The sequence below is a fragment of the Nelumbo lutea genome, chromosome 8 (assembly GCF_056320005.1).
Source record: "Nelumbo lutea isolate HS-2025 chromosome 8, American lotus-T2T, whole genome shotgun sequence".
NCBI classification, from domain to species: Eukaryota; Viridiplantae; Streptophyta; class Magnoliopsida; order Proteales; family Nelumbonaceae; genus Nelumbo; species Nelumbo lutea.
Window position 1 is genome coordinate 33,970,225 of NC_142691.1, and position 12,792 is coordinate 33,983,016.

The 12,792-nt window shown below is 39.0% G+C and overlaps 1 protein-coding gene and 1 pseudogene across 1 annotated transcript; both read left to right on the forward strand.

Moving 5' to 3' along the window:
- Positions 1 to 576: 576 nt before the first annotated feature.
- On the forward strand, positions 577 to 1,685 carry LOC148843767 (acidic endochitinase-like). The gene has a single exon (XM_088959016.1). The coding sequence runs from the start codon at positions 638 to 640 to the stop codon at positions 1,511 to 1,513; it is 876 nt and encodes a 291-aa protein (XP_088815142.1). The 5' UTR covers positions 577 to 637; the 3' UTR covers positions 1,514 to 1,685.
- Positions 1,686 to 2,518: 833 nt separating this feature from the next.
- LOC148843768 (mitochondrial import inner membrane translocase subunit TIM17-2 pseudogene) lies at positions 2,519 to 3,364 on the forward strand (annotated as a pseudogene).
- The last annotated feature ends 9,428 nt before the right edge of the window (positions 3,365 to 12,792 follow it).

Genomic DNA, 12,792 nt, shown 5'->3' on the forward strand with positions numbered 1-12,792 from the left:
GGAGTTGTGAGAACCAAAAAGAGGTTTCAGCCATGGTTTTCAAGACTGGACTGGACTGGAAAAATCGGTATCCGGTCACCTGACCGGTTCCAGTTTTCCCCCTCGAAACCATTGATTTTGGTCAGCGAACTGTTGAATTGGGCGATTAACTGTTCGAACAGTTTTGACCGTTTTTTATTTTTTCAAAAATTTTTTATTTTTTTATTTTTGTATCACAACAGGCCGAGCATTCAGTTTAAATGGTCGGACCGTTAAACCCGTTCGATCGCTGGGTCGGTTTTAAAAATCATGGTTTCAGCAAATTACCCCGTTTTCGGTGAAAGATAAAAATGTTTTATTAAATTTCGCATACTGTTCAATAAAAAATTTTGCTTATAACTTTGCGTTTCCAGTACGTTGAAGAAAACTTGGTTGTTTGCAATGTGAAATGGACATTTTAGTTTAAAAGCATGGAGTCGAGTCCAGTTACTATTTCCGGGAAGCCTTCTCCCGTAAGTCTGTGAGTCAAGTCAAGACGCGGTTTGTTCTTTCTATTGTTGCACAGATGGGTCACGCCTATAAATATCCAAGTTGTAGACCGCTCGATTCATCCCTCACACCCTCACCAGTCACCACCGCTAAACAAAATAGCTTAGACATGGCAGCCAGACCAGTAGTTGTGCTTCTTTCTCTTGTCTTGTTTTCCCTGGTTGTGAGGTCACAAGCAGGAGGAATAGCAGTGTATTGGGGCCAAAACGGAGGAGAAGGTAGTTTGGCCGATACATGTGCCACAGGCAACTACCAGTTTGTGAACATTGCCTTTCTAGTTGCATTTGGCAATGGCCAGACCCCACAGCTCAATTTAGCTGGCCATTGTGACCCAACCTCAAATGGTTGCACCGGTTTGAGTAGTGATATAAAAGCTTGCCAGAGCCAAGGCATCAAAGTGCTTCTTTCCCTTGGAGGTGGCGCTGGAAGCTACTCCCTTTCTTCTGCGGATGATGCTCAGCAAGTCGCAAACTACCTTTGGAACAACTTCTTGGGAGGCCAGTCAGATTCACGTCCATTAGGGGCCGCTGTTCTGGACGGAATCGACTTTGACATCGAGGGTGGCACGACCCAGCACTGGGACGAGTTGGCTAAGGCTCTTAATGGATTCGGTTCTAAGGTTTACTTGAGTGCTGCTCCGCAATGCCCCTACCCAGATGCATGGCTTAATGGTGCAATTCAAACTGGCCTCTTTGATTACGTCTGGGTCCAGTTCTATAACAATCCTCCATGTCAGTATGCCGGAAGTGCTGACAATCTTATAAGCGCTTGGAACCAATGGACCTCGTCGGTTCCAAATAGTCAGATCTTCTTGGGGCTGCCTGCCGATTCAAGTGCAGCCCCCAGCGGTGGCTACATCCCGCCAGACACACTAGTGTCTCAGGTTCTACCCTCTATTCGGTCTTCTTCCAATTATGGTGGTGTGATGCTGTGGTCCAAGTTTTATGACAATGGCTACAGTTCTTCTATTAAGAACAGTGTTTGATTTCATTTTTCAACTGCTGCTGTGTTCTTATGTATTACTTATATGCATGGCCTCATGCATTAATGTTCTTGGTCCAAATAAATTTTAGTTTCTCCCTTCATAACTACTCCATTACCAATTTAGCAGTAATATAATTAATTATGCTTAATTTTCATCTCAAGTTCTACCCTCCAGTACTCAGTCTTCTTCCATATTTGGTGGTGTGATGCATTCTATGTCATCCAAGTTTTGGGACAATGGGTACGTACATGCACTTCTTCTATGGCCTAGATTGTGTTCGATTTCAAGTGTTTCTGCTCTTACATGCACGGGCTGATTGTTCTTCGTCCAAATAAATTTTAGTGTCTTTACTTCATAATTTCGTTATCTAAGTATGCCTTTAATTACATATGTCAAAATTAAAATAAATGGAATTTTTTTCGGAATGTATTTTGAAAAATCTCTGCCAATGAATTTGCAATTTGCCACATAAAATTAATCAACCGGTGTTGTACGTACCTCCCTCACTCTAGTCATCAACAGAACTATCAATATTAGCAGTCATATATTGAAATCTTGTAGGCTTTGATGTTAAAATTCCCGATAAAAATGGCGAGCCATTTGACTCCTTTCTCACTCTAATTTATTCTTTTTTTCCTAAGCCCGAAAGCAATTCCAAAACAAAACGAAAACAAGAAAGAAACAACAAGGGATTAGGGCAACTTTTTGCCCCTAAGAGCAACAAAAGTAACACTTTTTGAAGAATTACAATTTCCAGGTTACTTTTTTTGTGAAAAATATCATATAGGAGCATTAACATACGAGGTTTTTATGTGTGGGATACAAATTTTATTGGACAAAATTACCCTTCTTATTCAATACGCTCTCTCTCTCGATCAAAATGAGATGACCTTGGTCATCATTCAAAGCGCGTGCTCTCTCTCTCTCTCTGACATGGAGAAAAACAGAGAAATGAGATGACCTTCTCTTTTGTTAACTCATCAAAAAAAGGTTTCTACTCATCGGATGGGGACGTCGGAGACTTCTCGAGAGCCCTAGCTCGGACCGAATCCTTGACCATGTCGGTGGTGCTTTCGGCGGATCAGTCTTCCACTTCTTCAAAGGCGTCTACAACTCCCCAAAAGGTGAGCGTCTAACCGGTGGTTCTCAAGCCGCTCACATGAACGCTCCCCGTGTCGGTGGCAGCTTCACCGTCTAGGGCGGTCTCTCTTCCGTCTTCAATTGCACCATGGTCTATATCCGACAGAAGGAAGACCCTTGGAACTCCATCATCGCTGGTGCTGCCAGTAGCAGGTTCCATGGGGTGTTGCTTGCTTTGATCGAAGGAACTGAGATCATACTAAACAAGGTTCTTGGTGCTCCTCAGAATTTTCATCCATTGGAGGAGCCATTACCTAGTGTGCCAATCCGTCTAATTTTCTTGGGTATCCTAGTGGAAAATTTTCAAATCAGAAACTAACACAGACTCCAACTCTTGAAGCTTCAACAGAGGGGTCTTCTTCTTCTTCTTGGTTTGGGGGTTATTTGGCAGTAAAAAGAAGCAGGAGACAGGGACTGATGATGGTAGTGGAAGTAATATGGAGGCTTTGGAAAGTTTTGATACACCAAGTACACCAATTGCGTCATTTGAGTACAAGTAGATGAGTACAGACGACTTTGTAGTGGTAAGTGAAAAGTAGAGATTTGATATTATATGTTCTAGATGGTTTTACTTTGAGCACTTGTTCTAGTTGGTTTGAATTAGTAGTTGTATGGAAGATTTGTTATTTATTTAAGCAATGACAAACCAAGGGAAACCTTTTTCTCTTTTAAAATTTTGTCAAATTAGTGCAATAAAAGATTACAACATTATTGTTGGATTCTAATCTCATTAGAGATTAAATCCAATGGGTTTGATTGATCAATTACATGAGAAATTACACCTCCACACTTGTTTTGAAAAATGGCTTTTCTCTTACAAAAACCAGTTTTGAATTTGTCCCACATTGGAGCTGATTTACACTCCTTAGATAAAGAAAGGAGAATATGGAGGCTTGCTACTGTGCAACATGTGTGCACGCATGTATGCGATGCAATGAGGTGCTTTAGAAGCACACTTTGTTTGTAAAGAGCAGCTTTGGTTTTGGTGTGATGCTGACTATTGATACGATTCGATCGGATGTAATCAAGAGGCACCATTCAAAATTAATGACTTAAGGAGTCACTACGTTTGAAATTGTGAAGACATTGTGATTGTTCAATGTGTTAGTCCCTGTTCATTCAACAGATTGATAGAGGGCAAATGAAACACTTGATTGACGCTCTCACAATGAACCAAAGAATACAGATTTGACCCAGCTTGAGTAAGATCCAAAATGGTTTTTTCCTTGCAAAGCAGAGTTGAAGCTCACACTTTCTGTAGAACATAATATATATGTGTGCTTCTTCTAACGCTCAAGAAAGTTACTGTTAGAGTGCTAACAGTAACAAATCTCTGCAGCATTAGGTGCACTTGGACCAGTTCAGCACATTAGGTTAGAGACAAGTGTCCCACTAGGTAGTATTTTCTGCCCAAGCTTTCTCAACTACCTAGCCAAACCATTGACCATGTCAAGAAGGTGGAGCTGACATAGCAACAGTATGTTTATCCGATAAGAGTGAATCAAGCTGTAACAGTAAATAACCCAAGTGGAGAATAAGACCTATGCTTTATTTAGCAGTAGGAACATTTTTACCCATTGATGTAAGGTGAGCCATCGGCAGTAGGATTTATACATATACCAAGGTTATCCATTTGAGGGCATCTGGCAACTCACACTAACATATCCCGCTATTTATGCCAGAGACATTTGCTAGCATTTGAGACCCAAATTGTAAATGTGCCTCTTGAAAGTATCACCACCAACAATAGCCTTTGTAAATGAGTCATCTAGCATACCTTTTGTAGGCACATAGTGCCCCTGGATTTCCTTCTTTTGGTAGATATCAAATATATATCTGTATTGAAGTTCTATATGTCTTCCCTTGGGGGCCAATTTCACCATTCTTTATCATCTGAATTGCAGCTTCATTGTCATTGTATATTTGAGATGGATCACTTTGCAATTCTCTTATCTTGAAGTCTTCTAAAAACGTCTTTATCCATACAGCTTCTGAGGCTGCTATACTACAAGCTATGAATTCAGTTTCCATTGTGAATTTTGCAACACATCCTTGCTTTTTGTTGGCCCATTAAACAACTCCTCTGAAAAGGAAGACATATCCAGTAGTTGACTTTCTATCGTCAACATCTCCTTCAAAATTGGCAACACAATATCCTAATATTTTTAAGTTATCACAACAATATGTTAGCTTAGTACATTAAGTTCTTTTGAGATATCTAAAAATTCTCTTTACTGCTTGCCAATGAGACTTTCCTGGATTGCTTTGATATCTACTAACTAAACTAACGACAAAACTTAAATCAGGCCTAGTGCATAACATGGCATACATTAGGTTGCCCACTGCTTGAGTATAAGGTTTCTTAGACATTTCATCTTTTTCTTGTTTAGTCATTGGACACATCTTTGGTCAATTTTGTGGACTGAATTATTGGTGTGCCAATAGGATTACACACATCCATTCTAAACCTATTAAGAATAGTATCTATATATATTTTTTTGAGAGAGTGAAAGTGTTCTATTTTTCCTATATCTTTCTATTTTTATCCCAAGAACAAATGAGGCATCTCCTAAATTTTTCATTTCAAATTGGGATTTCAGCCAATCCTTGTTTTTTCTATAATTTCTATATCATTTCCAACAATTAGGATATCGCCTACATAAAGAGATAGCAATATAATGGAACTCCCACTATTCAAGACATATACACAGTGATCAAATGTATTTGGAACAAAACCAAGTTTTATAATGGCATTGTGAAAAGTGTTAGATAGTTATGCCCTTAGCTACAATTAGATTGATGTATCTTTTGACATTTATTGTAAATGGAAAAAGTACATAATTGATTCATGTCATTGTAGTGTGTTTCTATGTAATACCCTTAAACTAGACACTTATGAGACTCGTGTTTGTTTAGAATCTTCACAGCCATTGGATAGATCTAAGAAAATTTATCCTATCAAGGCTGACACTGATGTACCACCAAGTTGGTTGGGGTGGCTTGTCTCAGCTGCCAGGGTGAGACCTGAGGTACATCCAGTGTGGGTTTTCTTGAAACCCTAAACTGGACCAAATTTCAGTATTGCCCTGGACCTGGGAGATAGATGGACAAAAATGGAATCTTACACCGGACCCCTAGACTCGATTATGGTACTGCACTAGGCGTTGGATTGGGTTGTCTTTGATATGCCAATTAGTGAGATCCTTAGAGGGGGTCAAAACCTGGGTATATTGGGACAATTGGAGAATTCATTTGAGTGCATAATCATGGTAACAGGATCAGCTCCTTTGTCGGACAAAGTGAATGATCAGAGAATGTACTCTCTCTGATGGAAACCTAAACTGTCGACAGTTGATTTCAAACATTGAGATTTGTTTTTGCAAAATATATTTATATGGACACACACACACACACACACACACACACACACACACACACACACACATATATATATATATATATATATATATATATATATATATATTTATTGTTTCAAATATTTGCAAAATGGTTTTAATTCCCAAGATCCATGTAAGTAGAGGCCCTCTCTTGTTGGGTAGCACTGTACCTTGCAGTCAAGGGAGAGGTCCTCTCTTGTCAGGTAGTGTTTGATTATTATGGACTGAGAGGTTGAGTGTAAGCCACGGTGATGGACTCAGGGGTTCATTGTCTCCTATAATGAATTCAGACAGACCTTGTAACAAAGGCTGGGCTGAACCAATGTGGCTAATGTGTAGATCAATGTTTAGGTTCCACGCCATACAAAGAGAGACAACTGTGCAGCAGGTTAAAGAGTAAGTGAGAACATAGGCTTAATGGGCCTAAAACCCAATTCGAACTGGGCTTAAGTTAGTTAATTAAAAGGGGGCAAGATGTGATTTATAATCTGATTAGGATTAGCTGAAGGATAAGATAAGTCTTATCCATTCAAGAGTCCATGTCCAAATTATCAAATTTGGGTTAATGAACTCTCTCCTAATTAGATTAGGAGGCTAATACTGAAAAGGCTATTAGTAAGGGGGCAAATTCCTCTTGTGGAATCGATCAAGAAAGGTTCTTGATATTGTTTCTTGGTTGAAGAAACAATCTACAGTCGTGCTCACCAGCCCTTGTTCAAATCTTGTTGAAGAATCCTGATTCTTGCTGAAGAGCCATCTTGTTGATCCTGCTCCATCACACACTATGTCATCTTTAGTGGAAGCGGGTTTTGGTCTTCTCCTTGGTATGAACACCTTCATTGGGAATTACTACTACTTCATATCAGGTATATCCCTCTCCTTCCTAATGGTTTTAGATCTGGTCCGATTTTGGTTTCAAGATTGATCATTGAAAATGCAGTTTTCTAAAATAGGAAATGCAATTCCTATATGGGAGAAAGAGAAATTCTTGAAATTTCGCCCAACCTTCCTACACATTTCAGCAATCCATATGATGAATCTCTTATCCCTTCAGTGGTATTACAGCCATGGTTTGATTCTTGAACCAAAATTAAGCCAGATTTGATCTATGCAAATCAGTAGAAACTGTTCTACCCGATTTTCATAGTTTGCAATTTTTTTGGAAAATTGGCTCCCAGTTTTGGGTGAATGATCTGAAAATAAATCTTTATTACTCTGCTATATATTTTGAATTGTTCTATTTATATTTCTTGAATTGTGGGTTGTTCGTATGGAGGAGATCTGTGGTGCAAGAAATCTGCGCATCTATGTTTTTTGTCTATTCATTCTTGGTCTGTAATTGATTTGATTTTTTTTATTTTAGATGGAATGTATATGAATTTATTCTGATGTAATATTAATAGAAAATTAGATTTTCTATTTTATTTCATTGAAGACGAAGATGAAAGCGCGAAGGAGAAAATTTTGCAAATTTGGGTTCGACAATCTACAAAACTTTTGTTTTGCAGGGTTGCAGCCTTACAAACAGCCCTCTTGCTATTGTTTACTAATTCTTGATTGTCTTGTTTTAGTTTCTTTATTTTCAGATCATGTCTCTTGAATTAGATCATGAATTAAATATCAAACCCTAGACCCATTCGAACCAGATTGGACCAAACTGGTTGGATCGAATCTATGGTTCAATGGGGCTGTTCTCAACCTTAAAATTGCCTTCATGGACTGAGGGGTTGATTGTTAATTGCAAGATGCAATTCAGGCCACATCTGTAAAATCCAGTTTTGATCTGTTAAAATTGCTTTAGCCCAATTCAGCATAAATGATATATGGGCCAAACTGCTCTTTGTAGTTCAGCCCATATACCTAGATAATATTTTTTGATAATTTTATAGACTTTAAATGGGCTGAAAAGGTTTTTAAATTTTAATTATGGGTTTTACAGTTATTTAATTGATTGGATCAATTATGGATTTTATGCATGTGATGTATGGATGTGTGATGTGCTACATACATGGGCCATAAGTACTTGGCCCATGTTAATTCGATAGTGGCTCTTTTGAACACCATGGTTGAATGCACATCATTGCCATGGTGCCCTTAAGATCATTGGATGATCTCCCTTCACAGTGGGGTCCGTTTCAGTTTCTCCCCAAGAGGAACACCCCGAAACCCTATCTATCTTGAGCTCACTTTGAATCTGCTTTATGAAAGTCAGTGGGAGCAACTTTGGTTTGACCTAAATCAGATTTAGGGAGTTACCTTTTTTCGTTCCTTCCAGTAAATATAAGTTCATGTGATAGGGAATTTCATATGATGAATTCTCTAAAGGCTTTCCATCATTAGTATGAAGGTTGGCTGTATTGGAGGGTGGAGATGCACCATACAATTGGGCTATCCAATTGCTAATGCAGTTGGATGGATTGCTTCATACGATGATAGGGGCGTCATAGACCAATGTGGGAGGGGTCTATCCTAAAATGGATGACTCTTTCACAATACCTTGGCCTTCACAAACATGATGGGTGAGCACTTACTAGATAGAAAGGTTTAACCTAAAATGGCTATGAACCTTGTCTGACAGAGCCAAAGGGAAAGATCATAAGATGAGTGGATGAGATCCTTTGTGGTTTTCCACATTTCCAGAGACACAACTATCTCTGTCACTGAGATTGGAGGGAATCTCAAAGATGCCCAAAATGGAAATGGAACATAGATTAAAAACCCTCTCTATGTGATGACATGAATCAATTTAGGTTGTAGATTTATAAATCTACTTTTCCTTTACCAGAAATGGCAAATGCAAACTTCACCAAGTTGTTGGATGATAACAAAATCAAGGGCCCTAATTATGATAACTATTTCTAAAACCTTATATTGGTTCTGACGTCCGAGAAATTGGAAAAAATTGCTAAGAACCCTAGTTCAGATCGTCCGGGTGACAAGGCTTCTGAGGCCCGAAGAAGAGAGTATCAAGAATGATAAGAGAAAAATTCTCTTGCCCGATGTTATATTATAGCCTCTTTAGACAATCTGATACAATGACAATTCAATAAGATCGAAGTGTCCAAAGATATATTGGATAGTCTAAAGACCATGTATAAAGAGCAGAATTGTTCTACTCGATAAAAGGTCTTAAAATTGTTTATGACCACACAGATGACCGAGAACCAAGAGGTTCATGACCACTGTCTAAATATGATGGGCTATATCAATGAACTGGATGCTCTTGGGTCAGGGCTAGATCATGACACCAAAATTGATGCTATTTTGAATTCCTTGTCTCCGTCATTCAATCAATTTATCATGAATTACAACATAAATAAGCTAACTGTTAGCCTTCAAGAACTCAACAATGTATTGCAAAAGGTTGAAGAACTAATTAAGAAGGATAAGTTGATAGTCGTGCATGTTGAAAGTGGCAAATTGGGCAAGAAAAAGTGGAAGGCTAAAAGGAAGGCTTAGAAGAAGGGTAGCAAGGCATCGAATGCCTGTCACTTCTACAAGTAGACCAGCCACTAAGAAATAAGGTATGTTTGATTCTTTCATCATAGAGACTAACCTATTGGTCACTTCTGCTTCCTGGTGTATTGACTCCGAGGATTTGACTCATGTGTGTAACACACTGTAGGGATACAAGATAAGCAGAAGATTGAGTAATGGAGAAGTGACACTTTACTTGGGGACTTCTACAACTGTTGCAGCTATGGCCAAAGGAACTAAGAATTAGTTTCCAAAGAATGGATTGTTGTACTGAAAGATTATCTTTTCATACTTAATTTAAGAAGAAATTTGATTTATCTCAAAATTGTGCATGGATGGTTATTCTATTTTGTTTAGTAATGTGATTACTATTAAACGGAATAACAAACCCTAGCATATGGGAAACTTGAGAATGGTCTCTATGTTCTCCATCCTTCTCTGGAAATCAATATTACCGTAGCTACATCGGAAATAAACCCCAAGATAAGAATCTATGATACAGTTAGTCCCACGTGCCTGTGGCATTACCGACCTGGCCACATTAACATAAATTGTATCACAAGGTTGGTAAAGGATGGTCCTTTGGATTTTCTAACCGTAGAAGATCTTCTAACCTGTGAACCTTGCCTTCGGGTAAGATGATGAAGTGGCCATTTAACAGTACCTGAAAGATCTACAGGCACACTTGAACTAATACATACTGATGTATTAGGACACGTAACCAACACGTTTATTTCATAACCTTTACCGATGATTCTTCTCGGTATGGTTACGTGTACCTAATGAGATATAAGTCTGATCAAGGAGTTCAGACAAGAATTCGAGAAATACTTAGGGAGAGAAATTAAAGCCCTTCGATCTGATCAAGGTGGTATCTCTCTAACGAATTCAGGGACTACTTAAAGGACAATGGGATAATATCACAATTATCTCCTCCCTCTACACCACAGTTAAATGGTGTGTTAGAGAGGAGGAACCAGACCTTATTAGATATGGTCCGATCACTTCTCATCCACTCAGAATTACCTACATCATTTTGGGGATATGCATTGGAGACTGTGATTTACGTGCTGAAAATCCATTCTGAAGACTCCCTATTAGCTTTGGACCGGTAAGAAACCAAGTGTGAGATACCTGAAGATTTGGGGTTGTCCTGCACACGTTAAAAGAACAAGTGCATATAAATTGGAATCAAAGACCAATTGTTGCCTATATGTAGGTTACCCAAAAGGCTCTATAGGTTACATATTCTATGATTCGAAAGAACAAAAGGTGTTTTACAGTCGAAATGCCTGTTTCTTAAAAGAAGATTACATCCTAGAGAATCTTTAGCAAAAAGTTCTTGATGACGAGAGCCTAAGAGTAGTGGGAGATGTCCCACAAGCTCCAGATACTCAACCTAAAAGGTCTACTCGGGTATCTAGGCCTCTAGTTCATTACGACTATGACTAAGAAAGTTGGTGGAAGCCACGACAAGTGAGGAGGATCCCACGACTTATGTGGAAGCTTTGTTAGACATAGATTTCCAGATGTGGGTAGATGCCATAAAAGCCGAGATGAACTTGATGGAGACCAACAAGGTTTGAACTCTTGTGGACCCACCCTCTAGGGTGAAAGCAATTGGTTGCAAGTGGATTTACAAGAGGAAGAAGGGCCCAGATGGTAACATTGAGACCTATAAAGTTCGTTCTGTGGTGAAAGGTACACTCAGAAAGAGGGAATCAACTATGAGGAGACCTTTTCTCCAGTGGCTATGTTGAAGTCTATTAGGATCTTGCTAGCTGTAGCAGCATACCATAACTACAAGATTTGGCAAATGGATGTCAAAACCATGTTCTTGAATAGAGATCTTACTGAAGATATCTATATGCAGCAACTATAAGAGTTCATTGCTACAGGTCAGGAACACATGGTATGTAAACTTAACCGATCCATATATGGATTGAATCAAGCTTCTAGGAGTTGGAACATCCGGTTTGGCTCTACTGTCAAACAGTTTGACTTTGAGCAAAATTCGGATGAATCATGTGTTTATAGGAAGACCAGTGGGGATAAGGTTATGTTCTTGGTTCGGTATGTAGATGATTTCTACTCATTGGAAATGATGTAAGAATGTTGAGTAGGGTGAAAGTATGGCTTTTACAGAAATTCTCCATGAAAGATCTTAAAGAAGCCACCTATGTCTTAGGACTTCGACTCTATAGAGATAGATCAAAGAGGATAATAGGACTATCCCAGTCTACTTACATTGACAAATTTGTCAAGAGATATAGTATGTAGAACTCCAAGAAAGGAAATGTTCCTTTCAAGCACAGAGTCACTCTCTCCAAGGGTATGTCTCCCAACACTCCCAAGGAGATTGAGGACATGAAAGAGATTCCTTATGCCTCAGCCATAGGGAGCATCATGTATGTCATGTTGTGCATTCATCCTAACATTGCTCAAGAAGTGAATGTGGTAAGTAGATACCAGTCTAACCCAGGATAGGTACACTGGATAGTTGTGAAAACATACTGAAATACCTTCAAAGGACAAAAGAACTTTGTCTAGTATTCAATGGTAGTTCATATAGATCCAAGGGTATACTAATGCCGATTTCTAGTCAGCTCTAGGTGGTAGAAAGTCTACATCTAGGTATATATTTATAATGGGGCCTATGCAATTAGCTAGAAAAGCAACTAACAAGCTTCCACCGCAGATTCCACAACCAAAGCCGAATACATTGCCGCAAGTGAAGCTACTAAAGACTCTGCCTGGACAAAGAAGTTCATTCAGGAATTATGAGTACTTCCATCCAACACATCACCCATTCTACTATTGTGTGACAACAATGGAGCTATAGCTCAGGCTAAGGAGCCATGAGCCCACTCAAAGTCGAAGCACATCGAGAGGAATTAACATGTACTACAGGAGATAGTCGGTAGAGGGGACATCCTGATTCAGAAAGTAGCATAAGCGGAGAATGTAGCAGACCCATTGACTAAGCCACTTACATAGAAAGTGTTTGAGCAACACATGGAAAGTATGGGACTCTGGCTTGTACCTGATTGAACCTAAGTGCAAGTGAGAGCTGTCAGACAGTTATGCCCTTAAATCCAATCAGATTGATGTATCTTTTGACATTTATTGTAAATGAATAAAATGCACAATTGGTTCATGTCATTTTGGTGTGTTTCTGTGTAATACCCTTAAACTAGACACTTATGAGACTCGTGTTTTAGAATCTTTATAGCCATTGGATAGATCTAGCGAGATTTATCCTAC